Source organism: Cyanistes caeruleus, chromosome 3, assembly GCF_971803275.1.
Source record: "Cyanistes caeruleus chromosome 3, bCyaCae1.hap1.1, whole genome shotgun sequence".
NCBI lineage: Eukaryota > Metazoa > Chordata > Aves > Passeriformes > Paridae > Cyanistes > Cyanistes caeruleus.
This window is the reverse complement of record NC_141703.1, coordinates 50,050,690-50,074,646: the sequence shown is the minus strand read 5'-3', so window position 1 is coordinate 50,074,646 and position 23,957 is coordinate 50,050,690. Positions and strand designations below refer to the sequence as shown.

Genomic DNA, 23,957 nt, shown 5'->3' with positions numbered 1-23,957 from the left:
GATAGGTTGCTGAAAGGCTCTCAAGAGCACCTCAACCTCCTAAACCGGTGCCACCCTCTTTACTCACAGTGGGTTATGAGGAAGTTGCTGCCTTTTTTGTTGCTTAAGCTGAGCTGTGAAAGACCATAAATGCATTTTATGCCATACGTAAATTATTTGACTTGTTGCAAGGCTCACAAAGGAGAGTACTTAGGCATGAATGTGTTACCTTGAAGCACAGATGAGGGCGTAGGCTGTGCTTGTTTCAGGGTTCAAAATGTGCACACAAATAGGGGGAGCTCAGTTGGATGCAGCAGTGATGATGCACGGACCTTACAATTTAGAAGTTGTACTTCCAAATACAGAAATCATTCACTTGTGTTTCCGGTCACATCTGAATCAGATCCAAGAACCAGGATCAAGTTTTGAATCCGATGCCATATTACGGACAGATGGATTGACACAAGCCACATTTTTGAGGTGAGTTATTCATAAAAGCGAACATTTTGACACAGCAGGTCAAGTGACTAACATTTCATACGTGAGCATTCCAAAGCGCTCACGTGCAATGGAAATGATTCCTCGGTACAGTATTTTCTTCAGCTACTTGAGTGAATGTGCTCTGTAGGTTCATGTCTTTGGAACAAGATGTTATTCAGCCCCAATTCCACTGGTCATTTTATTTAATTAAAGGTTCCATAGATCTTACTTCCTCCTTGTGTTAACCACATGTCCATGTTCTCAGTGTTCTTTGTACAATACATGCTACAGCTACATCTGTAGCTGTGAATACACAATCCCACCTCCTCTCCACCTGAACTCCTCATAGGCAACCTCCAAAAAGTCTGTCCAGGTCTGCTTGGCCTGACTTCCTCACGTGCCATGGCATGATGATAGATAATAAATGTGCTGGCAGTGCCTAAGCACAAAAAGCACTAAAATGTTCCAAAGGAAATTCTTCTCCTGGATCAACCTTGTAGCCTTCCAGACACTCAAGAGCAGATTTGGTTTTCAGATGGCCTCAGGTAACCCTTGAGATGTAGTGCACCTGCATCAATATACCTACATGTTCTTACCAAGCAGAATTTTCTCTTGGCTTATACAATGGAAATTTGAAGTAGGTGTGCCAACATGTATCAGTAGGGAAAGACACCCTTAATCCACAAATGGTTGCTTTATAAAGACTGAAGTACTGTAAAAGCCATTCCTTTATGCAACACAGCCTACAGATTATAAAACTCCAGAGACAAAGCATGGATTAAGTGCATTACCACACAATGAACATATGTCAGTTTAGTTTTTATCACTGTCAAGGCACTAGGAAAGAGTCATAAAAAAATATTTATAGCAATAAATCCCACCTCACCATGATAACATTCAGACTGAACACTAAAAGAACTAAAGGTATGTAGAATACAAAGTGACTCAGGTATTACAGGTAACCCATGGCATACTGTAGAACAATCATTTTAATATTTCTGGCTTGCCAATAAAAGTAGCAGGAAAAGCTGTGCTTCGTGAGTTTTGGGTAAGAAACCAGAAGTGTCTGGTTTGGCTGCGTGTTGATCTCACTGCAGTTAAGTATAGACAACTTTTCTTAACCACTCTAGTACACATCTCCCAAAATGTAAGGAGCACAAATTATAACTTCTTTCATAAGTCATATAACAAGGTGTGCACTGTTCTCCAGAGTCATATAATCACGGAAATATCATCACTGCAGTAGTTTGCCTCCCTCTGGATTTTTCCCCTTCACAGGTTTATGCTGACAGTTTGCTTTGCTTTACTTTACTCACTAATGTGGTTAAAATTTGTAACCCTCTTGATGACTGCCATGGTTACTGAGCACATCTCTTTCAACAGGTTCCTTTTTCCTGGCGGTAATACAACGCCTCTGATTCATAGGCTGCAGGATAGTGGTGGTGAAATCAGTGGAGCTTACCGTCCCTTGGCACTGGGGACCAAACAGAGCTGGTGTAAGCTGGGGATTACCGTGGAGCATAGAATAACATCCCTAGCTTTGGCTTTGAAGATTGGGTTTCCTCATCAGTATTTTTCTCTTTTGTTGCCTTTCAGAAATTCAAGTGTTTTCATATCATGCTGTATAATTTAGCAGAAGACTAATATTTTGTCTGGCAGCTTTTGTAGCTTGTATAGATGAGTTCTTGCACCAAGCTTCTCCTTCCTTTTTCCCTCTCTCCTCCGTTCCTCTGAGTTTAAGTGTGATGTTTTGAAAAACAAATCTTTTTAACTACAAAGCCCTTTCCAATCTTTAATATGTTAGGTATGGGTTAATAGGGCAAATGTCTTCAGCTCCTCTTCATCTTGCTTTACCAAAGTCTGTTTTGCCAAAAGCTCACTCATTTGTATTGGCTGAAAGTGTTCCATAAAAGCTGAATTTTAATGAAAACATACTTTAAAGAGTTTTCAGGGTGAAAAGTAGAGAAAGAGGGGAAAAGATTGTTTTGCTGCTGCTGTCGCAAAGAAAAAAAAAAAAAAAGCAAAAGGTATTTTGATTCAGTAGTAGACACTTCCCAAATAAAAAAAACAACTGGATGTGTAGGTCCCAAGATGACTGCTTTGTGTCCCACAAAAATCTGGGTGTTTTAAATTCTCCACAGGTGAGTCTGACTTGAACACTGAAAAATCCAGAAATCTATATTGGGGGGCCTTTTTTTAGCAATTTCTCTTGTCAGTGATCTCAGCTTCCTTTCCAAATTAATTAGGCTCCTGGAATACTCCCTTAATATCCTTTCTCAGGCATAGTCAATTAATTTTGCATTAAAAATATGTAATTACTGCAACTTGTTGCATGTACCATTTTTTTCCAGCCATGAATTACTACAATCCTTTGGGCCATAAATTGAAATTTAAATAATGCTGCCATATTCCTCTTGACTGAATGAAATATAAATATTGATCAAAGCTTCCATCAGCTTAAAATACCAGAAATTGAGAATGACAATGCCAGAAAGATTATTTAATCTTTAGGGTATTTAATATATGGCTCAGTGCTTACGTGTTTTTCTCCTTTGTGTTTATCAACGCATTAATTTCTTCTTGTTGCACCAGCATATTTTTATTATTTAAGCAAATTATCATGGCTAAAGTAAGTAGGGCAATTATTCTTTGTTAGCTGGCACACTGCCATTCCTTTCATGTGTTCTAAGAGTCAGCTATGAATTATAAGGATGTAATGTCCCTGATGGATTTAGCGGTGACTTCATAAATTCTCACACTGATGAAGACACTAATATGTGCTGTTGCCAGTAATTTGCTGACACCACTTAGAGTCAAGGGCACAAACAAAGATGTCTGTCTTGGCATAGTATCAAGGAAGCCAAAGTTGCTGTGAAAGAAAACACCAGACAGGTGAATTCAACTCCTCTGGAAATACATCTGTTAAATGGGAACAATTCACCTGCGTAATGAATGGTGCTCTTCTGTGCGCATGTTGTGCTTTGGAAACTGTGGTCAGCAGAACATAAAAAAAGAAAAAAGAAAACAATATATACATTTGAGGGTTCTGGCAATAATTTGTTAATTATTTCAGCTTAGATAAAGCAGCTCTGGAGTAGCTTGTGGTTCACCACGCTATCAGCATGTAGCTGGATTGGACCCAGCACAAAACCTGAAGTGGTTCCCTGCATGGACTCTCTTCCTATCCTTTCCCTGATGGGGAGTCATGCCTTGCTCCTCTGGCTCCAGATTCTAATTGAGCACTGGTACCACATTCCATAGCTACAACCCAGTGAGGTCAACATATCTACACGGGCTTTCAGGGAAAACTTTGGGAGAACTCTCGGGTGAAATGGTGACGTATTTCTCCTAAAAGAACAGAGACAGTCATAGTGGAACTGATGCCTGGCTTGTAGTGAGGTCCATTGGCACAGATGAACTTTTGGATACCTATTTGTGTCATACACCAGAACAGCAGACTGGCACAATCTGCAGGCCACAGAGGAGCTTTGGCCTTGTCTTCTCAACATGATGTGCAGCATTACCGATCCATCCCTTCACTCTACCCATCCATTCTGCATAAGCTCTGCAAAAAGAAATTTAATTCACAGCACACATTCATAAAATACTGTTAGTCCTTTAAACAGATTCCCTTAAACATACTCAAAAAGTCAGCACTGCTGTTGCTTAAGAGACTCTTGTTCTCTTAGTGTTCTTAGGACCTTGAAATCTCTTAGCATCTTTTTTAGGAGGATTTAACAGGTCTTACATTTCTTCCCACCCATCTCTGCCTCTCAGCCCTCACTTTTCTCTAGTAAGATCCCACCCAGGTGCCTTAAGGTGGCACATGCTGACACAACACCATTGGGAAGCTGAAGATTCTGGATTTTGCTCCAGAAACTGTATGTTGCTCTTGGGCAGCAATATGAAAATCTTTTCTGTAATAAAGTACACTAGGATATTAATTTTTCCCGTTAGTCCAAGGTGTCAAGTAGCATTATTAATACCATTATAAAAATCTTCATGTCAGGGTTCAAACTTTGAACTTTACTTAAAAACAATAGCAGTGTAGTTCTTGAGAAATTCCAATTTTTAAATTTTTTTCTGAGACTCCATGAGTCATCTTTTCCTGCCCCAAATTCAAATGGGAGTTGCATCTCATGATGCCACATGACTTCAGAAGCTGTAGCTTTGAACAAAAGCCAAAATATTTGTCTTCTGCATATAAAATGTACTTTATACCATCTTGGCAATGAATATATTTGTGCATTGTATCAAGCAGTGCTTGGTTTCCCTATGGCACATGGTGCCATATTTTATTAATAGTACTGATTTTAATCTAATTTCCCTGAAAGTTTTCAAACCTCCTGCTTCTGTAAGGTACCTGAAGCATTAATCTACAGGTCAATCCAGCTCATACCTGTTTGAAACACTCCACATGAATTTCCATCCAAATTCTATCTCTTCCAAGATTGCTGGGTCCTGTCAGCATTTCGCCTTTGTTCTTTTCTGGCAAAGCATTGATATGACATTTGTAAACGTTGCCAGATGAGTTGGTGGCCTGGGTTTGGTACATAATTCAGAATTTCAGTTTTTCAAGCCTTCTGAAGCAGCAGCTACTATTGGAGCCAAAGTTTAATATTGTTAGTGTATTAATTTATGTCAGTGGTTGAGTACATTTTTTTTTTACCACATTTCACAGAAAATCTCCTACCACCAGAAATTGATCAAATATGACAAGATCCCACTTGGCTAATGCCTGTGATATGGGCTACTTAACTCCTGTATTTCTTCCCAGAATGGAAACTGCGGCTTCTGGTGAAATAAAGAAGCTTCTGTTTCTCTGCCACTGTCAGAAATGGAAATTCAGAGTAATATTTTCATCAGCTTGAAATGCCAGATCAGATTAAAATCCTCATGCCAAGGGGAAGGCATTTGCTTTGAGCTGCGGTTCTTAATGCTCCTCAGCCCAGCTTTGTAGGAGCATCTCAGTTTCCTCTTCCTCCTCTCATTGGAGCAGTGCTAAGGTGTCATTATTAATGTCATCATTAGGAGAGGCCAAGGTCTTCTGGGAATACCTTACTAGGGTGAATTCAAGCCTGATAGAGGGCTGCCAGGCTGAGAGATTTACTTCAAGCAGGAAAGCACACTGGTGGAGATGTAAACTGGAACTCAGGGGGCCCATGAATCCTACCTACCAATTTATGATTCCCATGAATTGGATGTTGCGGCCTCTCTGTTGGGGAGAATGAGTTGGATGAGCTGCCCCAGGGAGCAGGGCCTTTGAATCACTATCTGATGCCTACACCTTGGACACCCTAAAGCTTGTGATAACTGAGCTGGGCTCAGGTAACAGAGACCATCATGACTGGCAGCTTGAGGAAGACATTTATCCTGCTTGGACGTGTTCTTGCTCCTAAACCTTCCTTGCATTTCACACACACACACACACACACACACACACACACACACACACACACAGAGCGTGGTATGAAGTGAATTGTTGTCATAATGAAATCACAGGGAATCAGATGGAGAAATGTGTGTTTGAGCATTTAAAGCTAGACTTGTGGACCACAAAACAGACTTCACAAGTAGAGGTCAAGGTGGCACCAATTAAGACAAGATTATATTTAATGGAAAGTCACCTGGATTGAATTAAGTGTGTTTTCTTGGACCTAGCAGGCTGGAATTAGGATAAACAAACTTCTGCAGAACTCCTTGGTCACTCCAGGTGACCTTCCAATAATTATGACCAAATCCGAGTTTCAAGTCTTCAGAGCCCCCAAATTATCTTTTATATAAGAACACACATTGCTACTCGGGAGGTCTGTTTGTTGTGATGAATAGAGCATAAAACAAATCCCTCACACACAATACTGCAGGTGGAGGCTGCAAAGCAGTTTCTCTGATCAATAGAGCTAATGGCCCTCCAGTGTAAAACACATTTTTGTAACTCACTTACTTCAGACCTTTTTTTTTGTCAGAAACACAGTGCCAAAATAACTTAATGGCTTTGTTTTCCAGTCCATAAACTGCTGATATATCACTGGTGTTTCAGTTAAGCCTACACAATAAACCCACCAGAGTTCAAGTTCATGCTACAGTCAAGCACTGGGGCCACTACCTTTTTATATTATTATTTATTTGTTTATTTTCATTTATTGTTCTTGCCTGTTTAAAATATGATAAAGTACCTCTACGTGGAAACAGAACAAAAAAATGATACACACGATTTTCAGTTTTGTAGGTTTAATCTGTGGCATCTTTGCCCCTTATGCAGACAGTATGCCCAGGGGGGACATGGAAATTAGCCCTTAATTTCTGTTTGTTTGCCAGTCTTGGCCTGCACATTCTACTTGCTCACATTAAGATGAACACTGGTCAACAGCTTTTCACCACAAGGGAGTTTCTTTCGAAAATGTGTTGGTTCACTGAGCTCCACTGATCCAGCCAAGACATTCAAATGCCTGCTTAATGAGTCCATACAGGTTTTCAGATATCTAATGGGTGTCAATTATCTGGACCCTATGAATCCCTGGCAGCTTCCTAGTGGATGCACACTCTTGTCAACTTTCACTATTTTTTGTTAGTAGTGAAAAAAAAAAGAAAAGAAAAGAAAAAAAAAAGCTCAGTAAAACCAGATGCAAAGAAGTTTCCTGAAAGTTTCCTAGAAATGCCTAAACTTTTTGGATTGAGCTCACACTGGACTAGAACATAATTTCAAATACAAAAACATTTCTTGTGGACCTAAAGTAATTTTATATATGCTTTTCAAGAATCAGCCCAACTTCCAATCTCTCAGTAAATTTTTAACACCTCTCCTAAAGAAGTAAATGCCAATCTTTTTGTATTTGCCTCACTTAAAGCTGATTTGAACCTTTAAGCTCGTGGCTCATAGTCTTGCCCACTGTGATTAGAGATACTGGTTTTATACTACAAAAAGAATGGGAAAGCCAAGATTTTCACAGGAGATACAAAATGCTTATTCTTTCTCTAATAAAAATCGAGGCAAATCTGATGGAATTATAATTTTGAGTGGTTTTGGACAAGTTTTTGAAGTGTATGTTTCTGTATTTGTTTAGTTTGAATCTTGGGGGTAAGGAGCACTATTGCAAAAGAGGAGAACACACCCAGCACCAATAATTCTTACAAAGCTTGCAAAGACACTTCTGAACATCTTTGTGGGATGTACAGATCAAGGTGTAATGGAAGGATAAATGGTTATGTCGGCACTGTCTGATTCAGCGTTTTGTATCTTAGTGCATGACCATGACCCCTAGGACCACTGTATAACCATACTTCACCCTCATCTCAGCCCCAGGGTTCACTTGTCCTTTCATTCTTCTTCCTGACTTCACATCTCACTTCAGCCTTAGTCTTTGGCTCATACTACAGGTGTGTGACCACCTCTTCATACTGTAGTTACGTGCCTTCTACCCCATCCCCACCACCCTCTTCCAGGCAGGAATTAAAGATCACAACCTCAAACAGACCCAGCTGGACCTCTGTACCTGGCCTGCAGAAAGGCCAGAAAATCAGTCTACTTGGAGCAAGAAGTGTGGCGTAAGTCCTGGCCACCCAGGTGGGAACCAGGTGTTACCTGGCGGTGCTTTCTGTGGCTGGCAGTAAAGCCGTAATGTTTACAGCAGGATACCACAAAAGCCTGAGTTCTGTGTCCTGTGCTCCTTCCACTTATGAAAGCACCATCTCAGACTCCAGCTACTGTAGAGAAAAAAGTGCTTGGTTTCACAGATATATGGAGTGCTTTGGGTTGGAAGAGACCTTAAAGATCATCTAATTCCAAGCCCCCAGCTACAGGCAGGGATACCCAGGGATACCAGGTTGCTCGAAGTCCCATCCAACCTGGTCTTGGAACACTTACAAGGATGGGGCATCCACAGATTCTCTAGGAAACCTTTTCAAATAACTCAATACCCTCACAGTAAAGAACTTCCTCCTAATATCAAAACTAAATCTACTCTCCTTCAGTTGAAAGCCATTACCCTTTGTCATATCACTTTGAAAGAAGTCCCTCCCCAGCTTTCTTGTAAGCCCTAAAAATACTGGAAGACTGCTATAGGATCTCCCTGGAGCCTTCTCTTCTGCAGCTATCCAGGAGATATATTCCCTTCTATATTTATCAGGCCATTCCTGACCCCTATAGCAAGGTGTCACCTTCCACTGTGTTTTTGCTAAGTGGCTATCGATCTGCTGAATATCACCACCACTCCTGCAAGTTACAGCCAGTGAACTAACACATTCTCACTATTTCTCTGAGTTGAATTCAAGCATGAAATTGCTATCAATGCCATCCTTACTTCCTACCAAAACCCTTCCTGCTAGGGTAGTCAAGGAAAATATTTTAAACTCTGAAAGCTCCTTAAAGTTTATGGGTACATGGCCATCCATGTGAATCAAACTAAAGCTGACAATCCCGAAGGGCCACATTAGTTTTCCCACAAAAACACATGAATGTAGCACTTCTGTCCCACACTTGGCAGGTTATTCATTTATTTTAATTTGCAGCAACCGTGACTGAGTTACATTCATCTTCCCAGATGTTGTTAGTGATGAAAGCTGAAGGAACAAGTCTTTTCTGATGTTGATGTACTGTGTGCCAAACCTCATCTTGAGCCCCTGGCTCCTGCTGTACTTTTCTTGTGTCTGTACTGCTGCCTTGTGATAAATGAAACTTGCAGAATCACACGTACTGTGGTACAGGAACAAGCATCTTGTCTGGGGAGTGGTCAGTGCCGGAGGCTAAAAACTTGGGCTGTGTGTACATCTGCGGAGGCTCATGTAATAACTACAGTAAAGTTATTATAACTAAAGCAAAGGTGCTGAGGCTTTGATTACAAATGTCAAACAAAATGGGAAACAAAGCAAAGCTGAGGAAGGAAAAAGGCCCCAGCCTTGTCTTCTCCTCCCCCCACCTCATCACAACAAGCAGCTTTTCTGTCTTTGTTTTATTAGCTCCAAAAAAGCCTTTGCAGTCTTGCCTTCTTGGCACACTTGTAAAGTTCTGGGAAGCTCAGAGTTTTCTCTCAGTTACACTGAAAAGCCACAGATGGTCTAAATGATCGTTTGTAAATAAATGAATAATCAGAACCAAAAAAGCTCTGCAGAAATCCTCTACCAGCCTTTTCTAATTTTTTACAAAACGCCTCAGAAACAGATTGCATACTTCACCAGCAGACTGAAACAGCCATGTTACCAGTTTGCGCAGATGGAGATCAATTTCATCTCAGCTAGCTAATTCCAGGTTTTCAATTTCCACAAAGCTCCTTCCCACTAGAAGCAGCGAAGTAGCGGACCTCTGCTGAATGAGAGATGGGCACCAAAGGAGCAGCTCCCATTTCCTGCTCACATCCCTTGCCTGCAGACCCATCCACCAGCCCAGATGTGAAACAAACCCCTCAGCACCACTGAGGCTAAACTTCTGCTTTCATACCCCTTCTGTCCCCTGGGGCTCTGCCCCTGTCCACACCTGGGTGCTGAGGTGATGCTGCTGTGTGCAGGTCCCCAGGCTGGCCAGGTGACCTTGGATCTCTCCATCATGGGGGAGGCCACACTGTCTCCTATGGGATGCTCTTTGCGGTCCAGGCTTGGGGTGAACACCTGCTGTCAGTGGGGGAGATGAGAACAGGCCAGGTCTGGGGGCACGTGGGGCTTTAGAGCACCCCTTGAAGCACCAGCCCAGATGAGGGGGGCAGGTATAGAAGGAGTCTAAGCATTCATCTCCTCCCTTGACCTTTTACAGAAACATAAAATGATTTCAATTGGAAAGCACCTTAAAGATCATCTTGTTCCAATTGCCCTGCATGGGCAGGGGCACCTTCCACTAGGCCAAAGCCCCATCCAGTTTGGCCTATAACACTACAGGGATGTGGCACCAATTTTGGCTCTAACATCTCAAAGTAAAGGGCTTTAAAACTGCTACTCAGCTGTTGCATACCTGTGTGAACAACTGGCTCCAAAATGTGTTCCCAGTAGTGCTCCTGGTGCCCCAACGACCTTTAGAAAGAGCTGGTCAGTACATACCTACATACATGCATAGAGTGCATGCATGTGTGCGTGTGTAAATACACATATATATGTACTAAGCAGATATATGCATGTACTTGCATGCCTATACATGCTAGCAGTCAGATGTCAGTGTAGCCAAAGCAGGTATTTAAGGATAAATGAGGAATTAAAGCAGCTTTATCTGTTGCATAAAACGATAGCTGGGGACAGTTGCATCGTGCTTCCCATACCAGCCAGCCCTCTCTCTCAGCAGCATATTTCCATGAGGCTGTGGACACAGGAGAGGAAGCCATTTCCCAGCACATCCTCTGCTGTCCCAGCCTCGCCACAAGCAGAGGCTCCCTGTCATCTTGCTGATGATGGAGTTTCACTGTCCCTCTCTCAAGTCTGCCAGCTCCTCAGAAATTATGACACATTGCTGCAGCAGCCAGGGCTGGATTTGCCACTGCTGAAATGGGTGGCACAGCAGGATGGCCATGATCATCCTGGTGGAAAGGATTGAGATATTTTCCACCTCAAAATCAGACAGTGTCTTAGCTAAGCTGCCACAATGGTTATTTTATTTATGCTACTTGCAGTAGATTCGCTTCTATGTACACAACATATTCAGTAAATGTATTTAACTGTACTTTTCCAGCCAGAGACTGCTAGATGGAGACAGAAGACTCCTTTCCAGAGCTGCAGGCTTCTGTGTTTCCATCCAGTCCCAGTGAGGGTGTTCAGCCACCGGTGCTGCCGCACCTGCTATGCTGCATGTGCCACATTTATGATCCAGTTGATCATGGGAGAGGGAGATTTAATAACTCCTTAAAAACGGCATACCAGAGTCTCTTCAGGGCATTGCATTTTAAAGAAACACAGAGGGGAGCCCATAATAAATGTTACAAGGGGAAATACCTGTGACTGATAAGAAGCTGAGCGGATGACAAATCACAAAAGCCTCCAGAGAACCCCTCAGGAGCAGATAACCTTGAGACGTACCTCTATATAAAGATTAAACAGCAACCCGAGCTCAGCAGAGATTTATAGCGCTTTGCAAGCATCTTGGTTTCACTGTTTGCTTTTGCAGTAGTTTCTGGACTTTATTGTTAGTTTCTGTCTGTTAATATTCTGCATAGGCCCAAAAATACAGGTGTAGAGAAGTCACCCCAGAAAAAAACAAAGAATTTATTTGAAATATTTTACAAGGAGGTTTTATAGATCGATATCCCCAGCAAATGAGAAAGATAACCAGGAAAGGGCACAGTGCACCTGTGAGCAAGGTTGTGCAAAGATACAAATGAAAACATAAAGGATAAAATATATTGACATGTTTCAGCTTACTGGCTAAATCTGGTTATTCATTCCTTTGTAAGGCGCAGGTCTAGTTATTATGGGCCATATATTTATGGTAAGACAAGTATGTGAGGCAGTAAATGCCTTTGTGAGTACACTTCAATAGGAAGGGTATGGCTACTGCTGCTATTTGGGGCCTCTCACAGAAAACACCCATGGGTATTAAAACCGTAGCCAGTTACAGAATGGGTCAGAACCTTAACCAGAGAACCTGTTCTGCCTAATGGCCAAAGTGAGAGGGATGGACTCCAAATGGTCAGGTGCTATTATGAATATCAGGAAACATTTTCTCACTCTAAAGGTGGCTGACCCCTGCCCCAGGTTGCCTAGCAAGGCTGTGGAATCTTCACTCTTGCAGATTCTCAAGTGCCATCTGAACACCTTCCTGGCAGCTGGCCCTAGGTGTCCCTGTTTGAGCAGGGGGCTGGACCACATGACCTCCTGCGGTCACTGCCAACCCCAAACATTCTGCGATTCTGGCATTTTTTGCTTAACTACTGAGTCACTCCAGCTTCAGTCAAATGCCTTTGGCTCTTTGTCTATTTAAAGGATTTAACTTTGCCTGGTTTGCTCGGATGGGAGGGTTGTTTAGGGACAGGTTCCAGAGTGTGCACCACGCACCATAGGCACTGCTGAAGAGACCAATTACATCCGTGGCAGCCACTGCTGGCTTCACTTTGGAAAGGACAAACACTTGGTGAGCACCACCACGTTTTCCTCCTAGCATTGCCCTTTCAAATCCCAAGCAAAATCTCCTGCTATCAGGCCACAGTGCAGTGAGCAGACCTTTCAGACAGACCTCTCATATGGATGAGATTCTCTGTTAAGAGGCTGGACACGAGGACTTGCAGTCTAAATCCATGGGTGAAAGTCTGCACTGCCAGAACTTGGGAGTTCCAACTCCATCTGGGAGGCAGGCAATCTCCCTGGGTTCAAGGATGATGCTGATGTGATTTTTTTCTGCACGTAGAGAGGAAACTGTGCTTATCTGATCTAGTAACTCCATGTGCAAAGTTGAAGGTGGTTACCAGAGGCCACTCCTTGTCATGCACAGGAGAGCCAGACATGCCCTGTACGATGTACTTAACACAACGTGCCAACTTTTCATTCCAAGTGGACTGTTCAATAACAAAGGGGGGGGAAAGGGGGAGGGATTAGATGACAATTGAGCAGTTGTTTGTGCAAGTGGAAGAAATAACTTTTCAGGAACAGAGCATGGGTCAGGGCAGAGGACGGTGTGGGCGTTCACTGAGGAGGTCAGACTAAACAGGCAGTGATGCATTTTATACTTATGTCACTCTTGGGAGAAAAAAATGAAATTAAACACACACAGGACACTGAGGAATAACAAACAACTTATTGTGTGGAAAGCAGAAGTACTTTGGAAGGGCCAATGCAACTATCTGATTTTTAAATTCATCACTGTTTTGCGAGATGGAAGATCTGTTATACCACAGATATGGTTGAGAAACATCTCCTCCTTAGGCTCAAAGGTCTCCAAATCAACTTTGTTTACTCTTTTCTCTGCCTGTAACCATGTAACACCATGGCTTTTACTAGACAAATTATCGTATTGGTTAAAAGTAAGCTGATGTGAATTCAGGGGAAGGGGAACATTTATTTTAAGGAGAAATTTCACCAATACGGGTGATGTGCTGCTCCAAGCCTCTAACTTTACATCCAGTTGTCTTAGACTGGCTTGAACATGAAGCAAGCTTTTTTTTGTGGACTGGTCAGACGCAAAGGGAGAAGCCCGCACGCCTCAGAGTGTCCCTCAGAGCAATGGCAAACACCAATTCTCTTCAACCAGGTATGAACTTGCAATTTCCAGTGTCCCACAGCCCTCCTCCAGCAGCTGTTCCTTCACTTGAGGGACACACAGTGAACAAACTCTCCTGACTGCACTGGTACCTCACAGATGCTGCACATCAACTGCACCACACACAGGTAAAGGACAGGGGCAGAAGCAAAGAGTTCCCCCTTTAAAGTACTTGGGGAACTCAGATTATATAGTAATGCAAAATATTTTTGTATCATCTCAGGACATTTTCTTTTGTACTGTTGAGTGCTGTTTTATTTGTTCCAGCTTTGCCATAGATGCACAAATTCCGTGAAAGGAGAAAGAACATCTACTCTCTATACTGGCTTCTAAAAAATCAGAAAAGTAAGTAAAATCCATTTCTTAAGCACACATGCCATTAAAAAAAAATCACTATATGTTTATAGAAAATGAAGATTTAATTTTAAAAAGTTAATAAGTAGGTATTCCAGAAGGTTTGAGTCATCCACAGTAATAATTAGGGGGTTTGTTCCATACAAAATGCTTTATTTAACCTTCATGCCTCCATTCAGATAATTGTACAAATGCATACATTTAAAGGTTTAAACTCTATTTCAGTTCACAGCTCAATTCATAGGAAAGTTGAATACAGAAAAGCAATGCACCAACAAAATATGTCTGAGACACCATTTAAAACAATAACACTTGTTCATTTAAATCTTTGAGAATAGAGTGGAATAATCATCCTCTGACAGAATTTCATTAGGGGACTCCCTTTACATTATCATAGGGCAAAAATCACCTTTTTACAGTAAGAGGAAAAAAAGCTCTGAGTATATTTACAATACATACACTATACATAAATACAAGAACAACACTTACATAATATTAATAAACTTATAACATAGGCATTGCCTAAACACTACATAGTATATAAATGCAGAGGAAACTATTGGGAAATTAGATCTGCAGAAGTTTACTTTAAGTTTTGAAGAAAAGTAATCTTTGTATTTAAAAGCTTTTGAAAAGAAGGCAAAAGAAAGTCTAAAATGAAACAAATATGTTTGCCTGCTAGCACTGGTATTTTTATTCCTTTTAAATGTAGGAGCTCTATTGACACTACTATCTCTATGGGGTTATCGATAATGGCCCTCCCTTTCACATCTTATCTAGGAAAAGATTGAGGTGCTGTACATACTAATTCCATTGCTGTGAAGCTTCAGTCCCAAATGAATTGCTTGGTAAACTACGGGATGTTTTTGTATTTTTACACAGGAGGATCAAATGAACGCTCATTAGTACATACAACAGTAATGACCTGATTAGAAGGAACAATCTGGGGCCAAATACAATCCCATCCTTAGGTTTTCATTCAAATAACGCCATGGGGGAATTTGCTTAGTCCATAAGTAACTTGGCCAAGTTTTCAGTATTGTTGTTTTCTCCTGAACACAGCTGAAAGAACTTTCTGATTTAATGGTATTTTTGACCCCACATGTTGATAGCAGTGTCCAAATCTCTCTTTCCCTTGATGTGTATGAATGCATGTGCCTGTGTATGGGTAGAAGGTCTTAAGGCTGATGGTGCATGAAACTTAAGTAATTCATTACTTCTCTGTGTATAATCTACAAATGTGCAAATGGGAAATACAACTTTGTAAGGACAGACAGAAGGTCAAGAGAGCATATTGTGTAGGTGTTTTGTGAAGAACTTATATTACCAAGGAAGCCATGTATAGGACAATCAGGAAAGAAATAAACCATGTGGGTTTTTTTAAGATGGATATGTAGCAGTGAAAAAGTCTGAAACCAGAAATGACAACAACAACTCTGAACCATGAAAAATATTAGTTCAGCCATGAAGATTTGGCTCGAGTTGTCTTTGCAAAGCTCTTTTATATCTAGAAAGGCAGGGAGAGGGAGAAAAGTGGTATCTGAACCTAGTTGTGTATTTCATGGTTCATGCTTATGACAATCCATCAAAGCCATCACCTGTAGTCCCATATCAGACACTACTGGTTTTTAAATGCTGAGGTCACAGCGCAGAGCAAGGTTTAGCAAGTCAATGTGTGAACCACCTCTACTTTTATAACTGAGAGTACCTTGGCTCACTGAAACTTCTGACTCTGAACTGGGAAAGATGCTGCAGTTCATTCACATGGACAACAGGATCTCAAGTAATTTTTTTTTATTCTTATTTTTGTAAGAGCTAAAATTCACATGCCCAGTTTTGCTTCTCTGGAGGACTGAAAAACTCTATTGAATAATGTAAAACTTACCACAAGGGTAATTATTTCATAATTCAAAGTCAGTGAGCATGAGCTGCTATAGAATAATGCTGGCAAAGCAAAAATAAAACCCCAAACCCAAATAAAACAAAAAACCACACAAAAGTAAAACCAAAACAAGACAGACTAAAAAACCCATCAATAAAAATAAGGACCCTTACTCAGAGTTTGCTTTTCAGAATGAAGGGAAAAAAAACCTGTCTCATTTTGGGATGGTGAAGACAAGGTGCCCTTTCCTACTGAAGAACTAACACATGCAGGGCTGGAATGGGCCAAACTTCCCAACATGGCAGCTTTCTAAGGGTGCCCCCTCGTAGTGTTGTTGCTCCAGAACAAAGAACCAAACACTCCTCTCTGAGAAGGGCTCAGGTACTGGGTAAGAAACTAGATTCCTTTGTCCTGACAACAAAATCCCTGGTACTCTCCTGAAATCCCTAGCATGAGTTGAATTGTTTTATGTGCTTAATATCTGGAGATAAGCTCGGGACAACAGAGTAAGTATATATATGCATGTTCTGATGGGATTATTTCTGCCAGTGATTAACATTTAAATTTGGTACTGAACAAGCAACCTTGTCACATAATCAACTCGTGCATGAATATCTAATTGTTACACATGTGTCCAAGTGCATTTTTTTCTTTTGGGTGGGGGGAGGGTGTTGTTTTTGCACCTGCACTTTCATCTGTGTATGAGCCTCACTGAGACTCCAGCAGCAACCTGCTGCTGATGGCAGCAGAAGTCTAGACAAAATGCAGGATTTTTCAAATACAAAATTTTGCCTGGATAAATGACAGGTACAAATTCAGAGAATGGAAAGCAATCTTCCTTGGCAAAGCCATCAGAACAACCAGTTACATTTTTATTTCCAATAAATTAATTTTTAAAAATAGAAGAAGCATGAGGGCTGGAATTACACTGCTATTTTAAGAATCCATTAGCAGTAGTTAATACTTACAAAAAAAATTGAGAAAAAGTAAGAGTGCAAGAGTCACAGGTGGCCATTTTCTGGTAAGATCAATTAGTCTACTGATGCAAATGTTTAGGCCACTCAATATAAAAATCTCCATACTTCATTTTAGGAATATTGACTTCTTGTTTGCTATTCAAATAGTGTCTAGACTGACAGTCCCCAATTTTTCACTCATTGTCCCCAAAAGAAGGAGAAGTGATATTATTTTGTCCACTCATGAAGTCAAGCAAGATGGCATTAAATACTATGAGCATTATGTGATGAAGAGAAAGGAGACATAAGGTGAACTCATGTGTTTCCAGAGTTCAATGCAGAGGATTTTTCAAGAGAATCCCTCTTCTATCATATTCCCTAAAAAAAGCTCCATTGGGCTTATTGCTGGTTTTGGATTACTTCACTAGAGAATAACCCTGGATATACGGGCATATCCAACATAAACTGGGAAGAAATCCCCTACAACACTGCTTTGACAACGACCTGCAATCACACCTACTGAGAATTGGTACAGCTACGAGTCATTTGTAAACTAAGATTTATTTTCTTCTTACAAATATATGACAGATGTTATCTGAGAAAATAACTAAAACCTCTAACACAGTATCTCAACATGTGAACATACAAATGGCACTTTGTGTTTGTTTCTGTGCTGCATTATTGTTCTCAAAGTAAAATTTCACTTTCACCTTATTGTTAACAGAATCCCATTAAGTTATTGCTGTGTAAAAGTATAGGAACATCCCATCAGTTCTAATTACAGGCACTTTCAGTTTCACCTTTAAAACAGATTTCAGGCTATCTCACTGAAGTGTACGTGTATTTTAAATGTCAGAACTGTCCTGCTACAATGGATATTCTTGAATGTTACTGCACCTAGAAGACTAAACTCCCCTGGAATCAGCAAAAAGCAGCTGCCTATTTCAGCTCTGCAACCTTTAATCAGGATGCACTGTAGTTGGGGAAATACAAGAAGAAATAAAATCATATGAGTGTTTGCCATTCCTGTATCTGCAGTTCATTGTAAAATGCCAGAAGGAAAAAAGAAATCACAAACCGCCAAACCTTTCATATGGTTTTCATTTTAAGTGTTTTTTTCCTTTATTCAGTCAAAGACATTGAGCGTTGACTTATTTGACACTGAAGGACTCAGTATAACTTTGCTCTATCACACACCATCTGCAAAACAGCAAAGAAGTGGCCACTCCATTTTGCAGAGAAAACACGCTCTGATAAAACAGAACACTTTACTTCTCGTGTTTTGTGTTTAAGCTTTCCAAGGCATTATCCTAATAGTCCTCCCGATGAAAACTGAAGGTAAGGATTGCTTAAAAATGTATTTTATTTCAGCTATTTAACACCTCATGTAAAACCGTGAGTTTGAAAATACTTTTCCATTATCACATATATTACAGAATATTTTAATTGTTTACAAGTATAATAAAATACTTTCATGTTACTTTGATTTCTAAAGATGCAGTATCCTTACAGTTACATTTTTATGCCAAAACCTGATTTATTGTGGAGAATTGAAGCCTTTTCAGTGTTCCAGTGGGCATGATTTCATAAGCATACATTACACAGAAAATGCTACACTATAGCAAAACTGTGAAAATGCAACCATTTCTTTGTGCAATTCTCCAGTCACCTATCACAGGCAAAGGCATAACACAATAACATGAGCTGGTTTCTTAAGGTAGTATTTTCTAAAACAGTGCTTACTTAAAATTCTTCCTTTTCTATTTTTTTTGGGATTCCCCATTTCTCCCCCCCCCCCCCCAAATTTTGATTTTAAATAAACTTGTTTATTACCTGCACATGGGTAGAGACACTTGGAAGTGCTGGGGTTCAAAGGCATGAGTGTAAGGATGAGCATGTGGGAGTAGCAAGGATTTACTGAACGATCTTAAGACTTGACTGCTGTGGAAGACACAGTTTCATACAATGACCTTTCCAAAGGCAGATTCATGCTAAAAAGTAAGTGCGATATTATTAGTCACACTTACTCTGATTTTTAGGTACCCACCTTCAATAAAGAAGAAAGAGATTTTTTTACATTAAACAGCATTTATTATCAGAAGATAAATTTATAAATGGCAACTAGAATACATTTTCAATGTGGCTAATGGAAAACAAGACTTATGATCACTGTTATTATTAAAAGGGGAGAAAGGCTGTCCAGCTATTTGTCCATGCTCTGCACTGCAAGTTAACCCAAACATCAAAATCACTGATGTAATTTTCAACACTGTTAATTTTGTTATACATTACTCCAGCAAATAATCATATATACAAGTCAGTCTAAATCTACTTAATATTTATGTAAGCATGAGAGAGAATAAGGAATACTGCATCTTCATTCCCAAGTAAAAACTGCTGTTGCAATGAGCTGATTTTACAGTGCTGAATATAAGGGGTGCTCAAAAAATAATGACACAATTAAAAATTTTAAAAGTTCTGTATCAAAGCTGTTTGCTCATTACATTTTCCTAAAATGCTGGCTCCTGAGGATTCCTGACAAACCCATTTAGAACTTTTTCAAAATTTATGAAATCTGACACTTCATGGCATAATTCCCTTGCAAGCTGTAACATGCAATGTCACAGCATGGTGGACTGAAATCTCTGTCTTTCTGAAGGAATGAGACACTGTATATTTGTGTATCCCAGCTGCCCAGTTAAGATGGACTTACGGGATCATGTCAGGATGAGATCTGGTATTTCTGCATGCTACACATGATGTAAGCCTTTGCCACAGCCATGAGACATCACAGACCTGTGGTGGGGTACCAGGATTTTTGAGGAACTACCCTGGAGCAATCCCCATGGTCTTTGCAAGAGCATGGAAACTTGGCAGGTCTGAACCACAGCCAATAAAGGCAAAAGACACAATGAGGATGTGGGGGACATCAGCTCCACATTCAATCACCCCCATCCCACTGAGTAACTTTTCTTAAAATACTTCTGAAGGGGCCAAAAGCCAAAAAAGAACCCCATGGAGTAACTGGGATCAAAGCCTGCAGGCGCTGGTATGAATGAGAACCTCATCAAGAACCATACTGTGTACTTGAAACCCAGTGGTGGACTTCTGCTGGTTGTGCAAGTTGGCTACAGCAGAAGCCTTTGCACATGTGCTGGAAAGGTTGAGGAGGTGCCTGTGAAATAACAAAATGTAGCACACGCTCCTTTACCTTTTGGCTTCATTCTCCTACCACTGCTACAACTCTGCCTGTGTCCCTTGGCATTAGTACTGCTTTAACTCTCTTCACTTTGGGGTTTTTTGAATAAAATCAGACCCTCTTTCTGTTGCAGCGTTTCCAATGCATAAAGTAACATGTAACCAGCTGAAAAACCAGGGATTCATGCAGACCAACCTCAGCCTTGGGAGATGAGCCTCTCCAGGATCTGTCATACATATGCTCCTTCACAGGGCATATCAGAGCTGAATGCTGAAATTTAAGGCCTCCCCATTTCTCTTGTAGTTTGTCTTCGCTGACTACAAGGGAAGCCTAAAGAGGAACACTGATCTCTCCCAGTTGCACCCCGCCTTTAAGAGTAACATCACATCCTCCTGTATGCTAACAGAATGCCCAGTAAGACTTTCTGCTCAAGCAAACTTAATTTTCTGTGAGGGAAAAAAAAAATAAAATCACAGATCCCAAAAGGAATTCTGTATGCCATTGGTTCCTAACTGAATTACTGCTTTTCCAATAATTAGTTGGTAAAATATTCTTGGGCAGGAAAAAAAAAAAAATCACTGGAATTCTGCCTAACACGACTTCTTTCCCTAAATGCCAACAATGACAGAAGCTTTTGAGGTGATGATATTGAAGTACACAAAAACCAGACCTCAGACATAATCCATGAAGCACCTCACGCACAATACTCTGACAACCAGTTTTTTAAATTAACAGTAGCAATGCTGCTGGTAAAGACACAGTTCTGCTGCCCTGCAATGCCTCATGGTCTATCCAGAAGCCCTGCTCTGTCCCTGGTTTTGGAGACGGATTCTAGAATGTCATCAAATTTGGCAGAAGTAGTTCACTGACATGGTCAATGGGAATTGATAGAGGCATTTTTCCCACTACAGCTGTGAATAACTTGTGTTGAGTTTCTCTGCTGACCACTCAGCAGTGGGAAGCCTGAGCTTTAACAGCAGTAAATTCTTTCAGGGAGCTGATAAACTATCCATACTGGGGAATATTAAGGATATTTAAAGACAATGAAACTCTGGGGTCTAATATGCTATTATCCCAGTCATATTAATCTTCAATTAACTAATTGCTTTTGTATCTGTATGGGTACTCTGTGTTGTTTTTTCTTAAAAGATTACCTTGATATCAGAATCCCCTGAACATTACTACATTTGATCCAGGAATCTGATATTAACTGATATGGTCAAATGTTTAAAATCAAACAAGTGGCATCACAAATTTAATCTGTGCAATTCCTGGAACAAAATATTCATAATTAAATGCATTGCAAAAGACCTTTATGTTTACATCTTTTATCTCTAAACTATGAAAATATCAACACTTAGAAAATATCGCCAAGCCCTTAGTCAAATTTAGCTGAATAAGCAGATCCTTATGAGGAAAGAAAACAGAAAAACACTGTTCTGTTTGCATGAGTAACTGATGACTAAGAGTTTCTCTCTTTCCTACATAATACAATTAATACAAATCGGTTTGCAATTATAGGGCTGTATGGGAATGATCAAGAATTTCCTTTTATTTAATCTGAAAAGGCTTGGATTGAAAATCCCAGCAGAGGCAGACAATGGTACCCATATAGAAGGCCATTTATATCATACTGGACAGCTGGCAAAATCTCTTATTCCCTAACTCCCAGGAAGAAATCTAATGTCTTGCAGAGCACCACTGCAGAAATATTTCTCTGTCCTACTTACAGTTCATCCACTACCTCCTCAACAATCAACTCTTTGCTGTATCTTTCCTGCTTTCCAGACACAAGTATGATGTTAAAGGTAATAAAAGTACTTAATTGTGGCACCTAGCAGGTCAGTGAAACCAGCAACAAGATTAACTTAAATGCTTAAATTTTACATGTTGTTTCTGCATACCCCCCACTTCTGCTAGTGTGGAGTTATTTATTGTCTCAAGAGCCATTTTATTCATTATTGCTTTTTCTCTGCAAGAGATGCAGCCGTTTCTTCTCTGTTTTGTTTTGATAATACATTCAATTCCATTTCATGAGTGGCTATACCACTAACCTTGGTACCAGCAAGTACAAGATCTGACTATTTCCTTGGGTTCAAATAATGGTTGTGGGGAAGAGGATACCTGCATGAAAGAAAACGGCGCATTGAGAATAGGGTGGTAGATTTTAGGTGGGCTCTTTCTATACAAATCAGAAAATGGATCTAAGTAAGTCCATGGTAAAATACAGATACTTAATATGGTATTTCAGCAGAGATGCTGCTGCCCTTTGCTTATTTTACAGACTTCAACAACAACAACAATGAAAGAAAAGAAGGAAATAAAAAGATAAAAGAAAAAGGTTAAATGGCTGGTGTCCTCTAGGGCATAACAACAAATTATGGTATGATATTAAAATGCCACCATCATTATTGCAGAAGTCTGATCAAGCAACCCTCCAGCTCCGGCAGCGGGACCTCTCCAGCAGAATCTTGTTGCCTACTCACACGCAGCTTGTCTGCAGCACAGCTCCGGTGCAGTGCTGACACCGGACAGATGGTATTGAAAACTAGGGGAAAGGATGGCATAATACAGATCTAGCGGTCTTGCTCTCATCATCATCATCATCGTCATCATCATCATCAGTTCGTGGTATCTATCCTCCAATCAGCAGTGATTCTTCAGGAACAAAACGTCTGGCAGCTGAGAAAACATACAAGCTATAAACATTTTTTGTCAAAGGATGCAGCATGTGAAATAATGCCCATTCCTGTAGCATCTCGGCTGCTATTTCCCAGGTGATTGTGATGACACTTTCAGGGGGTAGCCATGCTGAGGGGCAGACAGGGTTAACTTCAGATGGCGAGGAGAAGAGTGGCACTTCTTTTCCTGCTTTTTTTTATTATTTCTGTTATTATTTTTTGTTACAGACATCAGGGAAAGCCCTGCCTGTTAACACTGTAGAGGGGGGATTCAGCCCTGCTGAATTCACTGTGGGTAGTTAAGAGACCCAGCTCTTAAACTCGGCTGGAACAGGTAGCATTTCTCAAACCAGCATGTGCCTGCGGCGGTGGAGCGCCAAGTGATCCGAGCGGGAGAAGCTGCGGTCACAGTCTGCACACTTGAATGGCTTCACTCCCGTGTGCTTGCGGTAATGCCTCGTCAGTTCATCGGATCGAGCAAACTTCCAGGTGCAGCCTTCCCAGGTACATTTGTAGGGTTTTTCTCCTGGGAGAAACAAAAGAAAGAGGGGAAGGGGGAAGAGCAGGTTGTGACTTTCCCCTTGTTGCTATTAATCCCCACAATCCCCTCTGCACGCTTCCCATGAACACGCACTGCCTAGGGGTTGCTTTAGGCCAAATTACACAATTATGAGGTACTGGATCTGCTGAATATAAGAAAAAGAGCCTTGAGATTTATCATTCCTGTGACATCCACATGACTAAGAAAATCAACAGGATTAAGGCAACAATATAGATCCTACCTTGCAGGGGTGATGCGAGGATTAACATCAGGACAGAGAACTGTGTAATTATTCTCATGATTACCATACAGGTTTGCAACCCTCATCTTGTCGGGCTACGCTTTCTCCCCAAATGACCTGATTACCTGTCATTTCTGTAATTTACCGTGGGCTGACAGAGACTTCCCATTATTCTATGATGTTTATGAAGGTTTCTGATTATTTGTGTAAACAGCACTCCAAGACATTTCTTAGTAAGCTGGTAAAAATCAACTACAACTTCCCAATGAAATATAAAAATTCCATCTGTAAAACATCCTCTTTATTCACTGCACTTACTTTCAGTAAAATTAATTTTGCATAAGATGTTACTAGGAATGGTGTACAATTTTAAAATGTACTTAGCCACGGGACTTGCACAACACTGTTCATAAATATCCATTTACTTCAGTGAGCTCAGACTTGGGCTAATGTATATTTTTGGAAAATCCCACCACCTTGCT

At 40.6% G+C, this 23,957-nt stretch overlaps 1 protein-coding gene across 16 annotated transcripts in view; it reads right to left on the bottom strand.

Moving 5' to 3' along the window:
- KLF12 (KLF transcription factor 12) overlaps positions 1–23,957 on the bottom strand; it is a 303,507-nt gene that overhangs the window by 47,123 nt on the left and 232,427 nt on the right. For 14 of the 16 annotated variants that reach the window (XM_086881064.1, XM_086881071.1, XM_086881067.1 and 11 more), the window contains one exon: positions 14,108–23,219. The exons of the other annotated variants lie outside the window; for them this stretch is intronic. In XM_086881064.1, the coding sequence (XP_086737190.1) occupies positions 23,038–23,219 (182 nt within the window). In that variant the 3' untranslated portion in view covers positions 14,108–23,037. Of the gene's footprint in view, positions 1–14,107; positions 23,220–23,957 lie in introns of those variants that run through there. 16 annotated transcript variants of the gene reach the window in all.